The 22,780-nt window shown below is 51.6% G+C and overlaps 7 protein-coding genes and 1 non-coding gene across 8 annotated transcripts; 5 read left to right on the top strand and 3 right to left on the bottom strand.

Annotated features, from left to right (window-relative positions):
* Nucleotides 1–1,490: 1,490 nt before the first annotated feature.
* Nucleotides 1,491–3,931, top strand: VFPPC_05542 (La domain family; the record flags this gene model as incomplete). Its single annotated transcript, XM_018284719.1, has 2 exons — nucleotides 1,491–2,759; nucleotides 2,912–3,931. 2 exons carry the CDS (start codon nucleotides 1,491–1,493, stop codon nucleotides 3,929–3,931), a joined length of 2,289 nt encoding a protein of 762 aa, XP_018141547.1.
* A 2,042-nt stretch (nucleotides 3,932–5,973) lies between these two features.
* On the top strand, nucleotides 5,974–6,580 carry VFPPC_05543 (hypothetical protein; the record flags this gene model as incomplete). Its single annotated transcript, XM_018284720.1, has 3 exons — nucleotides 5,974–6,092; nucleotides 6,141–6,332; nucleotides 6,379–6,580. 3 exons carry the CDS (start codon nucleotides 5,974–5,976, stop codon nucleotides 6,578–6,580), a joined length of 513 nt encoding a protein of 170 aa, XP_018141548.1.
* A 2,035-nt stretch (nucleotides 6,581–8,615) lies between these two features.
* On the top strand, nucleotides 8,616–10,742 carry VFPPC_05545 (hypothetical protein; the record flags this gene model as incomplete). Its single annotated transcript, XM_018284721.1, has 1 exon — nucleotides 8,616–10,742. One exon carries the CDS (start codon nucleotides 8,616–8,618, stop codon nucleotides 10,740–10,742), a length of 2,127 nt encoding a protein of 708 aa, XP_018141549.1.
* A 1,715-nt stretch (nucleotides 10,743–12,457) lies between these two features.
* Nucleotides 12,458–12,553, bottom strand: VFPPC_17301. The gene has a single exon. It is a non-coding gene; the product is annotated as a tRNA-Arg (tRNA).
* Nucleotides 12,554–12,789: 236 nt separating this feature from the next.
* On the bottom strand, nucleotides 12,790–14,817 carry VFPPC_05546 (pre-mRNA splicing factor CLF1; the record flags this gene model as incomplete). The annotated part of the gene is made up of 1 exon (XM_018284722.1): nucleotides 12,790–14,817. One exon carries the CDS (start codon nucleotides 14,815–14,817, stop codon nucleotides 12,790–12,792), a length of 2,028 nt encoding a protein of 675 aa, XP_018141550.1.
* A 371-nt stretch (nucleotides 14,818–15,188) lies between these two features.
* On the top strand, nucleotides 15,189–17,090 carry VFPPC_05547 (pre-mRNA splicing factor; the record flags this gene model as incomplete). Its single annotated transcript, XM_018284723.1, has 1 exon — nucleotides 15,189–17,090. The coding sequence occupies one exon, from the start codon at nucleotides 15,189–15,191 to the stop codon at nucleotides 17,088–17,090; it is 1,902 nt and encodes a 633-aa protein (XP_018141551.1).
* A 1,318-nt stretch (nucleotides 17,091–18,408) lies between these two features.
* Nucleotides 18,409–19,239, bottom strand: VFPPC_05548 (non-heme chloroperoxidase; the record flags this gene model as incomplete). The annotated part of the gene is made up of 1 exon (XM_018284724.2): nucleotides 18,409–19,239. The coding sequence occupies one exon, from the start codon at nucleotides 19,237–19,239 to the stop codon at nucleotides 18,409–18,411; it is 831 nt and encodes a 276-aa protein (XP_018141552.1).
* A 1,090-nt stretch (nucleotides 19,240–20,329) lies between these two features.
* VFPPC_16181 (hypothetical protein) lies at nucleotides 20,330–20,695 on the top strand (the record flags this gene model as incomplete). Its single annotated transcript, XM_018293934.1, has 1 exon — nucleotides 20,330–20,695. One exon carries the CDS (start codon nucleotides 20,330–20,332, stop codon nucleotides 20,693–20,695), a length of 366 nt encoding a protein of 121 aa, XP_018141553.1.
* Nucleotides 20,696–22,780: the final 2,085 nt, after the last annotated feature.

Below are 22,780 nucleotides of genomic sequence, written 5' to 3' on the forward strand. Positions count from 1 at the left end.
CACACTTGACTTGATGGACCATCTTGGCCGCACGCAAAAAATAACCTCCGACTTCCTTTTGCCCTGCCCGATGCCCCAGGCCCCAGCCTAGCCCAGCCAGTCAGCCAGTCCCAGTCCCTGGGTCTACTTTTGTGTCTGGTGTGTGTGTGAGCCAGACTCTGCATTCTAGCCCGCGCGTGTGTGTGTGTGCTTCTCATCCCTCCAAAATACCAGACCACAACATTTCTGCTCGCTGGGCCAATTCCATCCGGATTCGACGTTGCAGGTCGGTTGATTGTGGTTGCTTGTTGCGTCTGGATCAGAAGTTCATACTTCTTCAGAGTATCATTAAACGTACGTTGACAAGATTAACTGTCCTTCCCTTCTCTTCTCTTCGCCCCTCAGCCAGAGCAGCACAGTCTTTTTGTCTGGCCTGGTCCCTTCTCTTTCCTCCCACCAGTTTTTCTGACCCTTCCATCACTTTTGTCAAGTCTGCCCCGGACAGCTCCTGCCTGACAAGGTGTCTGATCTGCCTTTTCGTTGTCCTTTTCTTTTTTGCTTTTGTTTTTCTCCAGCCCACGGCCAAGAAAGACGCTGCACCTCCCAACTCCTTCGAGCAACCAAACGGCGCAGCGCAGGCTTAGACTTTTTGTTCTCCCTGGCACAAGCAACGCCCTAATAAGTAGTTTTACTGACAAAGCAACCCTTTTACTTTTCAGTCGCTGTTTTCTGTCACTCCTCCTTTGCCTCTCGCTTCGACCGCCTTCCAAAAGCCCGAGTGCTTGGTGCCGCAACATCTGCGTCCTCCCTGTGGGATACTACTGTTATTTATTTCCTGTCGTTCCCATACTATCGACGCCGACGGTCCTGCATTTGCCCTCACTCCAATCGGATCATAGCGATTTTCCGGTTTGGTTGACTTCGTCAATTTTTTTATTCCCTCCTTGTGCCTCGCGTACGACTTCCCCTCGTCAATCGCCTGTGGTCAAAAACTTTTTTCCCTGTTTGGCCACGTTTAGACTGCTCTCCGATCAGGTTTTTTTTTTTTATTTCTTCAACCCTCACTCGATCTTCCCCAACTGCCGCGTCCTCTTGGGCCCCTCGGGACACCGGATCCTTCCCCCTCTTAACGGAAGAGAGGTTGAAAAAAAATTCACTCGAAGGACGCATATCTGGCCGATTCCTGCCCTCTTTTGTTCAGGAGACGGACGATCGACGACCCGACATTTGCGACAGCAAACTCCTTTGAAACAGCAAGGAAACAAGTTGCACAGTTTGCGGAACAGTTGCCGCTTTGACCGCTGCACAGAGTTACTCTCTTGGAGTCGTTCCGACGACTTTTCATACACTTTTGCCCAAGCCATTCTTGCTTCACCCCGGCTGGGGAGCGTGGGTACGGCACAATCGCCAACGACAATACGAGGATTAATTTTTTTTCCCTTCGTATTGTGACCAGGCTTTCTATGGTCGGTATTGACATGATCTCCGCAGCAGAATCCAAGTCTAACGAGATGGCTGCTTCTTCGACATTTTCCTACGCGCAAGCCGCCAAGGGCCAAGGCGCGTCCCCTGCTGCTGCCTCACCAAATTTGGCATCGCAACCTCAAACCGCCGCCTCCCCCGCGGTGCCCGATGTCGCCGTCGAGTCTTTGGATGTTTCGCGCCCTGCCGAGGCTCGCCCTGCTGTGACGGCCGAGAAGCACGACATTGATAGCAACATTGGCTCTGAGAGTGACCTACGCTCTGAGACCACTCACGACAGACGCTCCGAATCGAGACGGGATGACGATTCTGGAAGATTAGATCGCCCATGGAGGCGGAATGACAAAGGCACGAGGTCCTCAAGCACGGCTACGCGGTCGGTTGATGAGCAGGAACCGAGAAAACCACGCAAGGGCAAGAAGTCCAAGGCATCATCAGAGAAACAGTACAACGATCAGGCATCAGGGGCTGACAAGGACAAGGAGGCTGCTCAGCAGGCACCCAAGGTGGAGTTGTCTGAGGCCCCCATTCCCTCTGTGAATATTTGGCACCAGCGAAAGGAGCAGCAACAGTCCAAGCCCAAGCCTTCACTTTCTGAGGCTATTTCCAATGGTACTTCTACGCACGAGACCGAGGCAAAGAAGCCTACCAAGGAATCTACCCCCACGACCCTGTCCAAAGAGAATGCACCCACAAATGGTGTCAAGTCAAATCGCAAGAACGGTGACTCATCCCGTTCAGAACGAAATGCCAGCCGAGGCTCCCGGTTGGCTGACAAGGATGGCAAGAGTGAGCTGCCTCCTCCTGTTGAAGATGCTGCTTCTTGGCCCACTCCCGAAATTGCTATCAAGGAGGAACAGAAGAAGCCTGCTGCTGGCAAGCCTGCTCCTGTACAGGAGAAGGAACCTCAGGATGATGGATCCCAGAACAGGCGACCCAAAGAGAAGTGGGTAACCTACGACTATGTTCCTACAGTCAACTTTGAGACCCAACTGCCCCAGATGCGAAGCTCCAAACCCCGTGGTGGTGCCCGCAACGCCAACGGCGGGCGAAGTGCCACCACTGCTGCTACTCAGTCTGGCGATAAGGCCGCCTCCAATGCTGCGCCGAGCAAACCCGCCGAGTCCAAGGAACGGACCAAGGAGAACGCCACTGGTTCCAACAGGAACACATCGCTTCCCCCAGCCTCCAAGCGAACGTCTATCGACACCAGCAATGCTCCCAAGGAACAAAAGAAGCTTGCTGCCGCTCACTCTGGCAATGACAAGGCCAGAGATGCCACATCGGCCCAATCATCTGTAAGTCGTCCATCCCACCCCCGTCACATTCTCCATCACACTTGACGCAAATGAGTTCTATCCCAATTGAGAATTCAGAGCGGCAAATTAATTGTTCATTGTATCCATCCCATGTTATACGTATTCGAGTAGCTAACTCATTTCGTCTCTAGAACACCAATAATGCCCGCTCCGAAGGCCGAACTGATAGAGGACGAGGCGGCTACCGAGGAAGGGGTGCCCACAACCCTGTCAATACGCACTCGCAGCACCAGCTTAGCAATGCAAACTTTGCCAACAACAACGGACAAGTCTCAGGCAGACCTCAAGGTCCCTACAGCCCTCCACCACGACAAGGCCCTCACGGCCCTGGCTTCATGCCCCCTTCCCAGCAGCGAGGAGGACGAGGTCGCAGCGGTGCTGCTAACAACTTCCACCGCATGTCCCTTCCCAACGGCGCCACCCGTCTACCTCCCATTCAGGCTCAGTTTGGCTCCTACGAGTATCCTATGCCTCCCATGTCTGCCATGCCTTACCAGGCGCAGCCTCCCTACTGGGATAATATGGTGATGGCGGTCCTCAAGAACCAGATCGAGTACTATTTCTCAATTGAAAACTTATGCAAGGACATGTATCTGCGAAAGCGCATGGATTCTCAGGGCTTTGTCAACCTGCATTTCATTGCCGCTTTCAAACGTATTCGGGAGCTGACGTCGGACATGGGCATGATTCGAGCCGTCTGTGAATCCTCGACTGACCTTGACTTTGTGTCTGGCGAGGATGATATTGAGCGATTGCGACGGCGCAACGGTTGGCAGAGTTTTATCTTGCCAATGGAGGATCGTGATGACTTTGCTCGCAACGCCGGCCCAGTACATCTGACCTTCAAGAACCGTCCTCTCAACTTTGCACCCCAATTCAATGGTGCCATACCTGGGTCGTACGGCATGAACCCACCCATGGGCTTTTCTCCCCAAGGCGATGCTCCATTCCCACAATTTCCCGAAGGTGTGCCTGCTGGTCAGCCTGTAAATGGCCTGGTCAATGGCAACGGCCACGGTCATGGCAGCACCCAGCTGTCTGCTGACGTTCCTGACTTCTCCCCTTCAGGTTTGACAAGCCACGGGTTTGACGCACAGCACCATGGCCCTGAATCAACCAATGGTTTAACTAATGGGGTCCACGTCGAGTAAGTGCTGCCAAGAGTCGGAAGATCAACTTGAAATGGCAGGCATTTTGGGGGGGTATGAAGTGGTGTGGTTTTGAGCGGTGACGAAGCAAAACTGGACGTCAGACAATGCTCTCTATATCTTGGTCCTTGGCAGGACCACGGACGAGATGTACTGCCATTTGGTCGAACTGGTGTTGGAATCCACCAAATGAATGACGGATGGCTGGCCAGCTTCATCAACGTACTTCTAGTATATATTTTGGCACCAGTATTGGTTCTATCTCCTGGCTTTGAGGATGCATCCGATCCGAAGGTTTCTTTGTTTTATTTTGGTTCGTTGATACAGGCGGGAGTCATTAGCATCACGATATTCCGAAAATGGCGTCATGCAGTTTCGGCGTCTCGGCGTGCCTTGGTATATTGGAAGCCAGAGAACCAGAGCAACGGGAGCCAACATGAGGAGGGTGATTCTGTTATGCTGGTAGCCACTGGAAAGGAATGGCGTCGGTATGGCGCAAGTGTTGAGTTAAAAGATCTCTGTCACTTTTCTTTACAGCTTTTTTTTTTTTTTTTGCATGGGTACATGGGGCGAGGGCAAGACATGGCTGCTTTTCTCTCCTTTTTTTCGGTGGCCAGAATCGACTTGAGGGCTGCAAAAGGCTCTTGATTTTTTTCTTTCTTTTTTTTCGAGGACTCGACCCGGGCACGAGCAATTTGGTTTATTGGTGTTGGCCAGGATGCCTCATTTATCGAACCAAGCCTACAAGGTCGGCTAGTTTGACTGGAGAGCTTATTTGGTTTGGACCCTTTTTGGTTGGACGCATCCTCGCCAGGTATGAGGTATGAGTCGGTACCGGCCATTTGGCCCATGGCTTTGTGGCAGCTTGCTCCTTGAACTGGATGCACAGCTGTCTATTGATGGGTGGAACTATTCGGCAGGAGAGCGTCGTCGTTATGCACGACTCGATCTGGATTGGATGTGCCATGTTGCCATGTCACGGCAGACAGTCCTCGACCCGGGCGAATCGATAACTTAGGAACCATGGATCCGTTCTGCAGAGCAAAAATACGTGACAGTTTGGGATGGATTACACAAGAAAAGAACAATTGAAACAGCACACATAGTACCAAAAGGGGGGGCATACATAAAAGGCACATGAACTCTTCTTCTTCTGCTTTTTGTTTTCTTCATTTATTTGCGATGCTGGGCAAACGATTCGCCAAAAATCAATTCATTGCTTGTTCTTCTGATGCATATTTATCTGTTTTAGTTGATCTGATTCCGGTCATGTCGACTTTTTCTCATGAAGAGTGGACGTTGGAAAGGGGTGTTGTTTTTGAGGAAACGAAAAGGAAATCCAATGTTGCTCCTCAGCGGATTTTCATTGTAGAGACGGGAGGGCATGGAGATTGATTTGGCCTTCATAAAGCTCGATTTTTCCAACGGCCGTTCTTTTTTTCGTGTTTTTTTTTTATTAGTTTGCATCTCTTTCCCCCGCAAACCACATTTGATGCTAGATAGCGTGGGTACGATGCTGCTGCAGCATTAGTTGTATTGTACGATAGGATCAAAATAATCAAAAAATGGGCATTAGGTTTTGTAAGCCGCCTTTACTGCTGGTGATTTCGATGGTGAATGCTAGTCTTGCCCAGGTTGGATGGAGCTGGGATCCAAAGTATAGTTAGACGTCTCACATTGAAGCCAAACACAAACTCAGTCATCAGCAGTTTGCGCATAACTTCATCCCGTAAAACCGCCCCCATTCTGGTGCAACCTCAGGTTCAACCAAACACGAAGACGAAAGAAGCATCTCCGCGTCCATTGAGTGATGTCACTGCAACTCAGCTGCCTAGAGCGTTAGTTACACCGTCGTACTCTGCACATCAACGCAGATCAAATTCATCGCCCACCAAATAAGAGGACGTGCCTGCATGGACCATGGACCAAACACACTGCCGTGACCAAAAGTCCATCCCCATCCGGCAGGTCAACGCCACTTATCAAGCATAATCCAACCCCCAGCAGCCGATCTGTTTCACAAACACTCTCCGATGAATCTATAAATGACTGGGCTCCCCGACCTCACAAAATTTATGGGCCAAGGTTGGGTTCGCATTACCGACATGATGAAGTATTACATGGCTCTAGCTACACTTGCCAGCGTGGTCTGCGCGCAAGACACGTACGTATGTGTACCTTGTACCTTTGGAAAGGAAACTAATTTGGATAGGCGGTTGTTTTCTATCCCCCCGCAGCCGACGCCGAATGAGTCTTCGACTGGGGTCTTGACGATTCTGCCTGTGCCTTCTTTGTCTACTGGGACGCCTAGCGGAGGGACTTCAGGGACTGTGTCTGGGTCGCAGCCTTCGGAGACGGTTGGGCCTACTACGATTGGGCATATCACGCCTGACCCGACGACGAGGTATGTTTTGCAAGACGTATCGTGATATAGATGGCTGATTGTGTAGTGGTGTTCCGACCGTTACTTCTGGCCAGACTAGCGCTTCTGCGCCGGGTACTACCACTGGGTCTGGTACGAGCGGTACGCAGAGCGGTTCTGGGTCTAGTAGTGGTACTGGGAGCCCGACGTCTAATCCTGCTGCTGGGCCTACGGCTCACGGGTTTGTGGTTGGTGTTGTTGCGCTTGCTGGGTTGGCTGTGGCGATTTAGGGGAAGTGCGTGGATGGAGAGCGGGGATCTGCTTGTGTTACGTGGTGAGATTTGTGCAATGTGAGATGAGTGTTGTTGTATATACCTAGGTAGTTATTTGGATATACAGTTGACTTGTACTGAGATGTTTGTAGTGCAGTGGGGTGAGGTTTACGGGGAAGTTATTCGTTCTTTTTGTTGCGAGTGCAGAAATGAAGTTGCTGTGTATGTGCAAGAAGCACGCTGCATTTGACTGTGTAAATGGGATCTGACTAAATGATACCCAGCTGAATGAAATAGGTCTAAGCTATTTCACTGTGGTTCCTGTGATTCGGTGAAAGGTCAAAACCATACAATACCACGAATGCTGGCTGTAGAGAGTACACCCTCGCAAAGACTTTCAACTCGTAAAGTCCTCTCGCGTTCTCAGTGCAGTTGGTTGATATGCTGGCTGACAAGCACGGGGTTGGTGTTCAGAAACGCCAGGAAGATGAAAATCAGGCAATTTCACTTCAACCTCTGATGTTAAATGCTAGTCCATATGATGTATGTTGTGTTTTGACGCACCGTCGATTCTGTCAGTGCTCGTGCTTGGCGTAGCTTTAGATGGGATATCGAGTCCCACGACACCATGGTCTCCATTCTGTTCATAAAGATAATTCGATTCTCTCCATGTTCGCAATCATCTTCCATAGTAGGGTTTCGGTCCTGTGTCGCTGCGACTGTAAATAAAGATTGCCGCCGCCCTCGTCTTTGCAATTTGGCCGTCTTCTGGTACACCAGTGTCAACACAGCTCCATCGAAGAACACCGCGGGATAAGTGATATTGGCTGCACCACGTGGAAGGTCGAAGCGACCCTTGGATTGTGCAGTTCTAGACGCATCCCAACAGTTTTCAATGCCAGAGCAATCCTGATCATGGGACGAACTGGTGGCTGAGCCTCACTGAACCCTCCCACAATGACATCGCGTTGGGGTTGACGACGTCAATCTTCCGTGTCTCGTCTAAAGTTCTCAGCTGCCTGAGCCAAGTGTGGCAGACAGGCAGCCTTGAGGCGGTGCCAGAAGGTGGCGAATTAGGCAGGAGCGGCCTCCGAGCTCTTTCCACAATCTTCAATGCAACGTTTGTGCAGTATTGTGCAAACGTGAAGGATTCGGGTGTAGAATCAGGGTCGGAGCATTCTATGCCCCGATCTGCCAGAGTCAACGGTCCTCATCTCGTCCGTAGACGTACTTGATTCACGTCACTTCTTAACGAAGACATCAAGCATCATCCATGTCCGTTGCGCAGTCATCACCTAACACCTCATCACTCACGGCAGTTGCAGAGCACCACGCCAATAGCATGGAAATATTGTGCGCAATGCCCTCGCTCGCAGGTTTGGCCGACGCTGATTTGTCCAGCACCCCTTGTCATCGACGCAGACACTCAAATGCTGCACCAAAAAAGCCACGACACGGCCAGCCCCATCGAACTGGCGGCCCTTGCTGACGGACGGGCCACGCCTTTTGCCTTGCTCTCCGTCCCGTGGATTGGATTGTGTGTCATCTCCACCGAGCGGGCGATGCCCACCTTGTCTTTGTTCTCCTGTCTCCTCCAGAAGAGATGGCGTCCATGTCTGACCAAACCAGACATCATCTCCAGCCACAAGAGAGTCTTGGAGGGGGATGCCCAGCCTCTGCCCCTCCTTTGGGTCGCCAGAATCAGCTTCAGTGGGCGGGCAGAGCCACTTTCTCTACCACTTGACCTGAGCAACTGAGGTCAACCATGACACCAGTTCCAAAGGCCCCTTCTCTTACGCCAACAGCCCTGCCTTGATTTTCCTCCTCCTTCATACTCCTGAATATCTTGCCATCCAACACCTGGCCGTTTGCTTTCGTGCTGGTTTTGTATTTTGGCAAGCGGATTGCCGTTTCTTGTGCCTTTGTTCCCGTTTCTGTTTCGTGTGCAGACATTCACACATACATACACACGCACGCACACACACAGCCAAGCAGGCATTACATCACCCTCTACCCGCCACTTTCAGTAACATTTCACCCCCGCCTGCTGGAAATGGCCAGCTACGACCCCTATGAGCGGGACGCACCCCGACGATACGTGCGAGAGGAGCGGCGAGACGACAGAGATCCTCGCTTTCTTGACTCTCGCGACTATGGACGACCTGTTGTGTCCAGAGAACTAGTTCCTCGCGCTAGAGAGGACAGTGACTTGTCTGTTGAGGAAATCCGCCGAGACTTCCCCCCGCCCAGTGGCCGGGATATTCGCAGAGCCCGCTCCGCTGACCACGACCGCGGCGGCTATTACGATGATGACTACGATTACCGCCACGACCCTCGTTACGACAGATCTCGTGAACGGGATCATGATCGCCATTTACGTCGCGGGGGATCTTACTATGAGGAAGAGGAGCGTAGGTCCAAGCACAAGAGCATGTCTAAGCAGGAAAAGATTATTGCAGCCGTCGCCGGCGCCGCCCTTCTTGCAGGCGGAAAAGAAATTTACGACCGCTATGAAGCAAAACAGGATGGAGTCGAAGTACACCGAAACCCCCTCTCATCCGTCGCCTTGGCCGGTTTTGGTGCGTTGGCAGGATATCAAGGTGCCGAGTTCTACAGCAAGCAGCAAGCGAAAAAGGACCAGAAGACCAATTACATCCTCCACCGTGGCCGTGATGGACAAATCACCGAGTACTATTCTGAGGACGAGGATGACAAGCACAAAAAGGGTCACAAAAACTTCCTCGAGAGCGCTCTCGCCGCCACTGGTCTCGGTGCCGCTGTCAAGACACTGACTGGTGGAGGCAAAGACGACGACAGGCACTCTGACAACCGAAGCCGTGGTGGTAGCCCGTCGCGGTCCCGTGCCGGTTCGCCCCGCTCCCGAACCAGTGGTTCCGGAGCCAACAAGATGCAAAAGGCTGCCATGGCGTCTCTGCTCGCAGGCGCCACCGAAGCATTTCGCGTGGCAAAGGAGCCCGGCGGTTGGAAAGGTGAAAAGACGAAGCGCATTCTCACCGCCGCAGCTGGTGCTGCTACAGTCGATGCTGCCCAGGGAGAGAACCACGGTAAATTGGGTCTCGCTGAGTCGGTTATCGGTGGTTTGGTGGGAAACCGTCTCATCAATGGCTCCAAGAAGGACATCGAGGAAGACAAGGCAACTGGACGAAGCCGATCCCGATCTCGTGCCCGTTCACAGGGTGGAAATGGAGGCGGCGGAAGCGGCCTGGCAGCTCTGGCTACTGCTGGCTTGGGTGCTCTAGGAGCCAAGGCAGCGCTGGATCACCGTTCACGGTCTCGGAGTCGTGCTGACAGCCGGGGACGGAGCTATGACTCGAGAGACGGGTCGCCGGACAGAAGGCAGCGTAGCCGCAGCCGCAGTGTAGTCGACAAGGCTCGCAACAGCTTGGCGAAACTGGGAATCGGCAGCGGAGCCGTCGCTGTGGCCGATGACCACCGACGTCGCGACCAGGACGACTTTGATGATCGAGGCTCTTCACGACGATCTCGAAGATACTCTGATGAATACAGTGATGATGGCCGCCATGGAGGCGGCCGCAGCCGCGGAGGGGATGACTACGGATACGACAGACGTGGGGGTGGTGGCCGGCGAGACTCGTCTCGTAGACGAGGTGGAAGCCGTTACGGATCCGACTCCGACCTGGGCGATTCGGATGAAGACGAGAGGAAAGCCAGAAAGATGAGAGGTAAGCAGATTATTACTACCGGTCTTGCTACTGTTGCGTCAATCCACGCGGTACACGGGGTTTATCAAAGCGTGGGGAAGAGGAATGCACGGCAAAGGGCTGTCAAGGAAGGTCGGCTCAGTCCGGCCGAGGCCAAAAAGCTCAAGACCAAGGCCATCATGAAGGATGCAGCGTCCGTCGGTATTGCCGCCATGGGCATTAAAGGCGCCATTGAAGAGATGAAAGAGGCCAAAGAGATGACCCACGAGTGCAAGGTTTTCAAGCAGGAAAAGGCTCTTCGCCACGAGAAACGAGAGAAGCGGCGGCAAAGAGGCAACGGTCCGGGGGATACCCCGCGGAGAGCCGAAAGCTGGGCACCGTCTCGTTATCGTGATGAGGACGACCTTTACAGGTCTGACTATGGGCCACGGTATTACGACGATAATCCGTATGGTTCAGGCAGGCTTCCTGCACCTCCCATGGGCTACGGTCGATGAGCGAGACGGTCTTCTTGCTCCGCAGTGCTGCATGCAATCTAGAGTATACTAAGAATGGCTTGTCAACAAAGGACGTAGCCAAGCGGTATACTCTTTGAGATGACTGAATGACATTTATGACGACAACACGTCTTCTTTGTTGAAGCGCCGGCATTGTCAGCGATTATGTACATCGTGTCCAGCTTGTTGGCATGTTTTTTTGACAGTTTTGAGCATGGCGTTTTTGGCTGCTGTGGGCATTACTAGGAACATGGCGCTGCATGATAAACGCGCGCCGACAGAGTCAAGAAGAGCATTTGTGGCCCGGCGACTGTCGCTTGTGCTGCGTGGCGTGGACACAATAACTGCATGCTGGGGGAATTCTGGCGAGTTTGTTTGACAGAGCTGTCATCTCACGGAACTCTCGGCATACAACCCTCTGCCACGATCTTCACACTGGCCCAAGTCTATTCTTTTTCTGCTTCTTACCGTCTTTTTCCATTAACAAATTATCTCTTTTTCAACCTGCATTAAACCGATAACTAATGACCAATCTTGTGATAGATCGCCGCTACTAGAAGAGTTGATGGCCCCCCATGTGTCACGACTTTTGACTTTGACCCAATGGGGATGAGTCGTTGGTTGCTGGAAGGGGCAAAGAAGGGTATGAGCCGAGACACCGGATCTCGTTTGACAGGCAAGAATGCATGTCACAGGCGAGAGAACTGGTGCCAGGATTCCAGAGACCTTGCCAGCCATGAACAAAGGCACGATATGGAGGCGCTAAATAAAAGAAAGAGGTGGAGGCACTCATCATCGATCCAACGTGTGTTCCTTGCTTAGTGGTGGAAGGGCAGGACCGTGCCGCATACTACTCGGAAAAGTCGGCTCTGTGGACTAGGGTGTGTGTAGTTGAAACGAGCAGGAAGACGAAAAGCATTATTGTGTGCAAGGTAGACTGGTGGGGAAGGGCCGGAATCTATGGCATTACGAATAGGAATTTGGGGGCTATCCTTGGACCTATGTTTTGCGTTGCGTGTTACTTGCTGGTCTTACTGGCTGGTTATGAGTGGTTGCTACTTTTGTGCAGCCAACGTTTTTGCTGAAGTTACTTTGTGTTACGTCGCAGTAGATAGAAGGATGAACCGTATGAATGAATGATGAAACGACGACGGGCTTTACACTGGAATAAAAATGGCGTACAGCATATCTGCAGGGATGCGAGGCACAATCTCGATTCAGAAGTGAATGCGACCTAAATGGGCATTTCAAGCGGGAGCATGAGAATGACGAAACGCCACTTTGAGCTGAGCGATGGGCCTTGCTTGGCCTTGGAATGGGCATCTTTTGGCGGGGGCTGGCTATGACATCACCAGTTGGAGCAGAATGGACGGATATCTGTGTCTGGTGCCCGCGCTGCTTGCATGACTGACGATGGACATACTGAGTGTTCATCAATAAGGAATGGTCTTCTTCCGTCGTTGTCGGTCTTGATAAAGTGACAATGAGAATAACCTAGAAAGTAAAAAGTACGAATATGTACGGGGTGGTGAGTTGTAAGTAATGAGCAGTGAAAGGCAAGTACGAGTAACCAAGGATGAGACAACCGATAACCAACAAAAAGCAAACACAAAAAAAGATGAGCACAACACCATTAACCTGTTAAGATAGATCCAAGAACTCAACGAGTATAGTCGGGACAAAAAAGACAAGTTGTGAAAAGTGCAAAAAAAGAATGACCGAGACAGGGGTCGAACCTGCGACCTTCTGATTACTGATACTGTCTAATGAGAACATCGTAGTCAGACGCTCTGCCATTGAGCTACACGGCCTTTGTTGTAGGATCAGAGGTTATTTTAGTTTATAAATCTAACACACAAATGTCAAGTTTCACACAACGGTTCCCCTATTTTTTTGCCAGCCGTTGAATTTTATCTTCCACGCTCTTATTATTGACTACGTGTCACATGTGCTGTTGCTTACAACTAAATCATTTACACATTCTACAAACATCACACTTTCACTTCCATCAATATGACGATGAACCATCCATAGTATTACTCTACAATTAGGCGCCTGACAACTCACCCCCCGTCTGCTTCCACTTCTGTGCCATAGCCAGAATATTAGACAAATTCTTCGCCTGCTGATCATCCGCAGGGAACACATAATCAAAGTACTCCTCGTACGTATCATCCTCCAACAACCTGCGCTTCTTGGTCCTCCTCGGCATCTGCCTCTGCACATTGTCAATGTCTTCCTCCGACCCGTGCTCCCGCTCAAACGACAACCACGCATTAAGCAGCGACACCCGCTCCTCCTTGAGGTCCTTGTCGCGCATGCTCTTGTGCGCGCGTTCAAAGACCTTTCGCGCACGGGCCTTCGCCTCCTCACTGAGCGGCTGGTCCTCGGCGTTCTCTTCATCCTCTTCCTCCTCGGGGATGTTGATCTCAAAGTGGGCGTAGCTGATCCAGACTTTGACATGGTCCGTCTTCTCGAGGAGACGTTCGTAGAGCTCGCGGGTGCGCTCGTACTCGCCCTCTTCTTCTTCAAAGTCAATGTATGCTTTCCAGAGGAGTTCGGGCATGTCAAGCTGTTGCTGGTTGACGGCGAGTTCGAAGATGGCCCGCGTGCGGTCGAGGTCGTCCAGGCCGCGCTCTAGCTCTGCGAATTTTATCCACGTTTGGCAGTTGGCTGGATTGTATTCGATGTGTTTCTCGTATAGGGTGCGGCAGCGCACGAACTCGAATAGCTTGCGCTCGAGGTCGATGTAGCCGTTGAAGATTTTGTCCTTGGGACACGTGCCGATGGCGCGGCCAAGGAGCTTGCGCGCTGCGGTGAGTTGGCCGTGGCGCACTTCGAATTGGGCTGCGAGGAGCCAGATTTTGGCAAAGGTGAATTTCTTGTGGGGGATGAGGTTGAGGCATGTGCTGTATATTTGTCGCGCTCGCTCGATATCCTGGCCTTCTAATTCCTCCCAGATGGCGTAGAATATCCAGAGGTAGATGTAGCGGCGCCAGTGGCGCTTCTCCTGCGTGGGTGGTAGTTGAGCGACTGCTCTTTCGTAGACGTCTCGGATCCGATCTACATCTCGGGATGATTCCTCCAGCCCGGCGTAGTCGAACCATGCGTCGTAATTTTTGGGATTCTCCTTGACTTGTTCCTCGTAGTAGACTCTTCGCTTTGACAGCACCACGTCTTCGACTCCGTCCTTGTCGCCGAATTGCTTCTCAAATGTGGTGTAGGCTTTATGTAGTAGCACTGATTTTGACCGCGGGAGCCTATCCAGTGCGTATTTGTAAATGGCACGGGCACGCTCATACTCATTGAGTTTGGATTCGAATCGGGCGTACGCAATGAACAGCCTTTCATCGACGAACTCGTCGCCCAGTGACTCTACAGCGTTTCCAAAAACCTCTCGGACCAGCTCGCTTGTTCCGTACTCTTCCTCGAATTTGGCCCATTTGATCCAGTTGCGCGGCTCGGGATGAACCACGGTAAAGCTTTCGAAAATGGCTCGCGCTCGCTCAAATTCACCGTACCGCTTCTCCAACTTGATGTAGGCGCTCCAGGCCGCTTCGTCGGGCTGCCATTGCATCCATCGGTCGAATACTTGTCTGGTGCCGGGGATGTTGCCCAGCATCTCCTCCATGTACACATACTTGTACCACAGCTTATCGACTCGAGGAAGAATGGTGACGGCACGGTCCAGCAAGTTTCGCGCGTGATTGATATTTCTCGACTTCATCTCCGCCTCAATGTACCGAATCCATAGGACGACATTGTGAGGCAGGACATCGAGGGCTCGCTCGAAGACGGATCTCGCGCGCGCAAACTCCTTTTGTTCCAGCTCCCATTGCGCATACTGCGTCCAGTTCTTCAAATTGATGCGATTCCGACGGACGTAATCCTCAAAGCCCTTGCGCTTTCTTCCCTGGTATTCGTGAAGCTCCTCGAGATCGGTAAACTTTTGTGTCGGAGTCTCGATGCCGACTTCTTGACGGTCGACAGCTTCGCGAAGCAGTTGTTCTGCACTGATTTGAACGGGCGCAGCGGCCTTGTTCTTGACCCTCGGAGGGCCCCTTGACGACTCCATCCTGAACGAGTGCCCAAACGCGCCTTACTTCCACTCTGAATTGCGCAGATTAGTGGTTCGTGAGGCACTCACCCTCACGTTTTCGTGCGTGGTGTTTGTCGGTGGTGTCAAAACGAGGCTAAAGTTTGGCTGCCACTTATCGGTGATAAGATTTGCTTGCTGTTTGTTGGTCAGCGCACGGGCCACTTTATCCTTGGACATCACCTCTCAGCCTCGCAGCCTGAACTGAACTTCCATTTGAAAGTTTATTTATTTGCCATCCATCCCTCTCGCCATCTACTATCAGCCAGCAAAATTTCATAATTTTCGCCGCACTCACTGACACATAGACCTACCGGCAGTTTTCGTGCTTTCCTCTTGCAGCCGCCGCCATGTCTACTGTCGCGGACGAGCTTTTGAACGATTTTGGCAGCTCGGGGGACGAAGCTGAGGAAAACGAGAATGACGGCCTCGTGCACGACGAACAACAACCCCAACAAAATGGCAACCACGACGCTATGGACGTTGATGGCGACAAGGAAGATTCCGACGAGGAGGATGCAAAGGAGATGAACGATGTTGAGGACACCGAGGCGACGAAAGCCAAGGTAGAAAAGATGCAGCTTGGAGCGGTAAAAGATGTTCGCAGTGTCGCAAGCTTGATGCAGACTTTGGAACCCGTTCTCGAGGTTAGTATATCCCCATCCAGGATGACGTCGATTACGGTCTTGAAAGACGGCTCGTTTACATCCAGTCCTTTGAGACGCAGCCCTGACATTTTGGCCCGAACGCTACAGAAAATTGAGCACTACCGATCGCAAGCGTCCACCCAGACGACAAACGTTGGCAACATTGAGGATCATCCCGAGTACCACTTGTTGACGCAATCGAACAGCCTGTCAACCATGATTGATGGCGAAGTGGTTCTTGTGCACAAATTTATCCGCGATCACTATTCGACGCGATTTCCCGAACTCGAGCGGCTGGTCACGACGCCGCTGGAATATGCCAAGGTGGTATCCATTATTGGAAATGGACCGATGAGTTCGGAGAGTATCAAGGCGCTACAGACGTCTACAGACAACCCAATGAAGATGGGCCTCAAGGCTGTCCTTGACGGGCCGTCACTCATGGTTGTCACCGTGGAGGCCACAACATCAAAGGGGCACGAACTGAGCGCCGAGGAGCTGAATAGAGTCCGACAGGCATGCGCCATGATGGTGTCCTTGCACAGAGCAAAGCAGACTTTGACGGAATATGTGCAGTCGCGCATGAACATCTTTGCGCCAAACCTGACGGCCCTCATCGGTTCTCTGACAGCAGCCCAACTGCTAAACGCAGCCGGTGGTTTGACGGGTCTCTCCAAAACCCCTGCATGCAATATCCCTTCTTGGGGATCGAAAAAGCGTCAAGCCGGCCTGGCCACCAACATTGGAGTTCGCCAACAGGGATATCTCTACAACTCTGAGCTCGTTCGCGGCATCCCCAACGACCTGAAGAAACAGGCTATGAGAATTGTCGCAGCTAAACTTGTCCTGGCTGCCAGAGTTGATCGGATTCACTCAACGCCCGATGGCTCAACTGGAGACCAGCTGAAATCGCAATGCTTAGAACGTCTCGAGAAACTTACCGAACCACCTCCAAACAAGGGACAACGAGCCTTACCTGTTCCCGGCGATAAACCCTCCAGAAAACGTGGAGGTAGACGAGCACGAAAGGCCAAGGAAGCCGTAGCCATGACGGACTTGCGCAAAGCCCAGAACAGAATGGCATTTGGCAAGGAAGAAAAGGAAGTTGGCTACGGCACCGGTTCAGGTACGGTAGGCATGGGTATGATCGGACAACAAAACGATGGGAGGATCCGAGGGGTTCAAATTGACCAACGAACAAGAGCGAAGCTCAGTGCCAAGAGCAAGGGATGGGGTGGTGCCAGCACCGTTGGCGGCGCTGCCTCGTCTATTGGAGGCTTTGGGCAGACACCAGGCAGTATCGATCTGCGAGGAAAGGGTCTGCGTGCCTCTGGCGTGGGAAGCACCATTGGCTCTGCCACCGGTACAGCGTCGTCCCTGGCTTTTACACCCGTTCAAGGACTCGAGTTGGTTGATCCAAAGGTCCAGGCGGATCTTAGCAAGAAACGCAAGGCAGAAGAAGATAGATGGTTCAAGGGAGGCACGTTTACGCAAGTTGGGGGATCATCATCGACCAATGGTGGCTTCAAGGTACCTGATTTACCGGCTGCTAAGAGAGTTGACACCGGAGCAACCAAGATGGGGCCGCCACCACCTCGCAAGTGATGGATGTCATGGGAGAGTAAGGGAAGCGTATTTGGGAGTGTATGAGTAACGAGGCGTAAGAGATGGCGCAGGTTCCTAGTTGGCGAGGTGTATAGTTACGGCCAAGGGACGGTACTGATCATGGCGAACTGGCGTTGTATGTTTGTTTTTCCTTTCATTTTCAACCTAGGTAAATCGCACCTAGAGGATTATATGTCTTAGAGGCCATTGATATTGGAGGCAGTGGCGGTCAAGCAATGGAAAGCATCTGGGTCAATTTGCAATACTTAAGGGATAGATATATGGCTGTCTACTAGTTCAATCACCGTTGTGATGGGATTTCATGATATCCGACCCAACGCATCTAGAAGCCAAGCCTTCAACGCGCCAGTTGACATGTCAGATGAGATCTAAACCCTCAACATCACCGCGCCTCTAAAATCCAAAGACAATGGGACACACAGCATGCTGAATAGTTAATCCTACTCCATGGCTGCTATATAAGAACCCTATTCCTCTTCTTCATACTCCCTTCATCATCAGAATCTCATGTCATCATCAGACTCTCATCTTCAACGTCTCCCATTGTACCACTACACTACATCGTACATTGCAACAATGAAGTCCACCGCGCTCTTGGTCCTTCTCGCCGCGACTACCGCAACCATAGCCGCAACCGGAACTGGCACTGGCACTGGGATAACCAGCCAAAGCGTCAGGAGAGTCCGTTGTCACATTTTCATCTCCTCCTAACGGCAAAAAAAAGGTGCAAGAACCGCCAACCAGACTAGGGTTGTCAAGTGAAACCCCAGAGGCGCCATGTTTCCGCTAGATGCAAGAGGGCTGAGACTCCCTGCGGTGAAAGAATAAGTAATAGGATAAAATAGCTTTTGGTCATGAAAACCTGGTGGCGATTGTATTCGTATTTTACGACCAACTTGACTTGTGTCGTGCCCCTGGGATGGGACTTTGTGCCTCTGGTTTGTGGGTAAGCCCATGGCTATTTGTAATCCTTGGGTGCATCCCTCCAGAGGGGTTGTAAAGAGGCTATTTGTCCTTGTTTAGTTATTCTCTTGGTCCAGTTCTCTTTACCTCCGGGGGTTGACGTTATGAATTGACGGATTGAGATCAACACTCCAGTACTTGGCTGATATGACACTAACAGGCCCATTACCTTGCTTCAAGTACATACACAGTCACAAGCTAGAGTATACGTTAAATCAAATCCATGGCACTGCTCACAATAACTCACTACACCATTCGTCCTGAGATGACGACACAATAGTGAAACTTTACAAAGTATGGTATTAGTCTAACCCCTTACTAGACACCAACCCATCTAACTCTGCAAAAACGTCAACAAATCCTTATTCACCTCATCAATTTGCAAATTATGAATGGCATGCGAACCCCCTTTGTACACCTTCAGCGTCCCCTTGGGCAACAACTTGACGCTCTTCATGCCCGCGGCCTGAATCGGCACAACCTGGTCATCGTCGCCGTGCAACACCAAAACCGGCACATCAATCTTCTTCAAATCCTCCGTAAAGTCCGTCTCAGAAAAATCCTTGATGGAGTCATACACGCTCTTGTAGCTCGACGCCATACCCTGGGACCACCAGCTTTGAATCTGGCCCTCGCTCTTCTGCACACCAGGTCTGTTGAAGCCAAAGAAGGGCCCGGAGGGAACATCCAGGAAGAACTGCGCTCTGTCCTTGTGTATGGCTGCGCGGAAGGAGTCAAACACGGACATATCAGTGCCTTCTGCATTGGCGGACGTCTTGAGCATGAGGGGAGGCACCGCGCCGATGAGGACGGCCTTCTTGAAGCGTTTGGTGCCGTGCTTGCCTAGGTAGTGGGTGACTTCGCCGCCGCCGTGGGAGTGGCCTACCATCATGGCGTTTTGGACGTTGAGGTGCGAGAAGAGCTCTTCCAGGTCGTCGACAAAGGTGTCCATGTTGTTGCCTGTCCAGGTTTGCGTGGAGCGGCCATGGCCTCGACGGTCGTGGGCGATGACGCGGTAGCCCTTGTCGGCGAGGAAGACCATTTGGTTTTCGAAGTTGTCGCTGCTTAGGGGCCAGCCATGGGAGAATGTGACGATTGAACCCTTGGGGTTGCCCCAGTCTTTGTAGAAGAGCTGGGCGCCGTCTCGGAGTGTGATGGAGGGCATTTTTGTTGATGGTCACGGTGCTTTTTTGGCTCCTGGGGGTTTTGGCAACGAGGCAGTTTCTGGGAGACGGTGTTGTCAATGAGAATGACTGAGTGATGGTGATGGCTTCATATATGTTGCCATCTTGGTTGATTACTTATTTCACGACTTATCAAGGTTGAACTAGCATTCCTGATATTGCAGAAGCCGCCATCGGTTGAGTTTGTTCGAGGATCAGGCAATTTCAGCCTCAACTTTAATATAAGGTCGTTTTCAATGCGGTTTGAGTTGACATTGCTGGAGTTCACACAACCTAGGCTGCCTTTGCGTGGATTATTCACGGATAAGGTTTGTGGCATCAACGGGCCGGGTCTGCCGGATCCTCTGCTTATAAAACCATTGGCTTTTGGATACGAAGTGGCAGATCGATAACTTTGTTGAGTATTAGAGAGTAGGCACCACTGTCGAGTTGCGGTCATTGCCAGGATGGTTGTCATAAGTTGTTGTGATATCGTGTTAGCATATAGCTTGGCTTGCAGTACGGCAGCGAATCAAGCGACAAGTACACGTTGACCTGTAAATCATCAAACATATTTCTACTCCATTGGTCCAGGCATTCAGCTCTGACAAAAAAGGGTTTTCGTCCATTCATTGTCTTGCCGCGCATTTTCGGGAAACAACAATATACGCTTTCGCTAACCTAGGTTCCGAAAGTTCCGTGGAAAGGTTGCTAACAACGGATGCGGTTCAACGTCAACGGTCATTCTGGTGGAGTTATGAATTATCTTTCGAAAGTCCGCACCAAATCCGTATATCCCTGCTTCAAATAACTGCTGAAAAGTCAATCAGATTTTGCACATGAGTCTCATGTAGCTTGGTTATTCTCCGTGAGTACATCCACACGCACGATCGTCGTGCCCATCTCCCGCCGTTACCACATTCCTGGGCTCCAGAGGATCCGCGCCGACAATCTCGATCCGCGCCGGCTTGCGAATCATTCCTGTTCTGCACAATGTGTCACAAGAGGGTAGGGGTAGGCACCCTCTCGAATATACTTTGCGTCTGGCATCGAGGGTACGTGGCTCAGGTGCCAGGCCGTATTGAGAAATTGATGTACCAAGACTTGCCATCACTGGTGGAAACCATGATGCTCTCTGCAGGATGGCATCACGAGAGGAGATCAACGGTCGTGAGAAAGAGGAGCAACCAAGAAAAGGAATATCGCTCCGACTATCAACAAGCTGCATGCGATTTGATCCGAAACATCGACATTTGCTTCAAAGTCCATCCACACACCCTGGTGAATGGTACAACTGTGGCTTTCAAGCAACAGGCGCCATGGATCGAGCCTCAGCATCTCCTGCGCAAGTTCTCTGAGCCAACACATTGTGCAGGGTGGTTTGCTTTTTGCTCACTTGACCGCCCGTGGGAAACCGAGTCGTGTTTCACAGCATCGAGATCTCAGATCATATGGTGAAGAGCACACTGCGATGCTGTTTACCTCGCCCTCACTCTCTTGACTTTAGGGTATGGAATGGCAAGTGAACATCAAATTTGTCCAACAAAGCCAACCCCACAAGTCCCTTTTGCCTGCCACCATTCAGGATCGATGGGGGAGCGTCTGAGACCTATGAACAACTGTGATATCGGCCTGTGGAGATGGTGGACAAGGTTCTGTGCTGCATGATGTCATTGAGATGCAGCTCCTCGCCTGATTCAAAATTCGCCGGATTTGCTTTGGGGAAATCGAACTTGTCGAGTCTGACCAAGATGGAGATTGATCCCTTCTCGACGCCCAAGGCCCTCAGATTTGCGTGCTTGTGGCACCGAAATCATAAAAGTAGATCCTCAGCTAAAGGGAATTTCGAGGATTCCAAGTCTTTTGCTTCAAATACCCCAGCCCGTGGCTCAACCCGAAGACACTGAGATCAAACCATGCATTGGCCACCGCCGTAGTCGTCAAGTTGTCAAGTAATGCACACGTACCAAGAAGCAAGTAAATCTTCTTGACGACCCCGAAATTGGACGGAAACAGCTCTCGCTCTGCAACCTGCCGGAGCTTTTCTTCCTTTTCGAGGGACTAAATAAACTTTCAGCCTGGGCTAGGGACGGTACCAAAGGCAGTCATCAGGAAAACACCGTGGAGATTGCGCCTCAGCCCAGCATTCACGAGCAGCCATCACAGGGGTCGCCAACCCTTCTTTTGGGCCTTCATGGCGTTTCCAGCGGCAGGGGCGTATTCAAACATCGAAGCATTCAATACCCCCTCTCACCCTCCAACTTATATGTCCCGGAGCTGGTTGATGATTTAGCGAAGTTGTGCTTTTGATACCCTTGCAGGGACCCTACGGGCCTTGTCAACTTCGACCCATGTGTCTTGTGTATTTCTTGCGCTTGTCCATAAAAAGCAAACTGCTCAGCGCCACTCCTCTAGGGGCTATGACGTCGTTGAAGCCAGGCACGATGGATCATTTTCGGAAAGACAAGAGCACCAAACTGAAATTTGCCGGTCTACTCGCAGCATTTTCTTCCTTTTTGAGCCTGGGAACAAGGTACTTCTTGTCAAGATTAACATCCATGCCAATGTCTCGAAGCGGGTCGCTTAGTCTCAAGGCGCAATAAGACATTGGAGTATCTGGGAATACCAGTGATGTTGATTATTAAATATCTCTTGCAAATGAGGCTCGCCTTGGACAAATCTCGTTGCTATTGGCAATTTCTGGATTGCCTCAGATATGAACACTTCTTCCGTCAACTCTAAGCAGATGGACATCCAACGCACGAAATGCGTCGTGTCGACGACACGGCCCACGCTGGCGTAGTCATCGCGCAGCAGCCCCGAATTCCGGGTCATTGCATTGCAAGGCGTACCGAGTATGGTTGCCCTGTTTGTGGTTCCAGTTAATTGTGCGTTCCAAAGTAGACAGTCTATCGCATCAACGCAATCGACCGAAAGAAGCCTGAGACGGCTGTTAGAGCCCTAGATGCTATGGTGTGCCGTGGTAAGTCACCATGTACCTTAGGGGTTGGGAACACATCAGGGTTGTAACTTCACTAGAGAGTGGCTTGATGTCGGTCGCAGGGGCTTGTGGCTTGTCCTGCTTGTTGTACAATTCTTTGTCGCTTGCGCCAACGTCCAGGCATCTCCGACGGTGGAAGAAAGCATACAGCCTGGGTCAAGGGCCGGAATTTGGCTTCTTTCTGTCGGTTGACCACACTTGGATGTCTCCGGTCAGAGCCAAGCTGTCATTTGGCGTCTACAATGGCAGCCCGGTCCGTCCTGGAACTGCAATGCGGCCTCTCGAAAGCGAACTCTCTGCACCCTCAAGTTGTCAGCCAGGCCGTCTGGTGGGTAATAGCAAAGAACTTGTCATGCCCCATGCATCAGAGGGCATGGCATGCGGGGCCATGGTGTTGTGGAGGTGCCAAATGAACCCTTTGCCCTTGAGAGCCCTTTTCCAACCTCTTCAGGGTGGCGGACCTTCGATCACACAGGCAGACCTCCGATCAGCAAGCTTATCCGATGCCCGATCACACCTCGTTTGCCGATGTGCGAAGTTTT

This window comes from Pochonia chlamydosporia, chromosome 5 (assembly GCF_001653235.2).
Source record: "Pochonia chlamydosporia 170 chromosome 5, whole genome shotgun sequence".
Classification (NCBI taxonomy): Eukaryota; Fungi; Ascomycota; class Sordariomycetes; order Hypocreales; family Clavicipitaceae; genus Pochonia; species Pochonia chlamydosporia.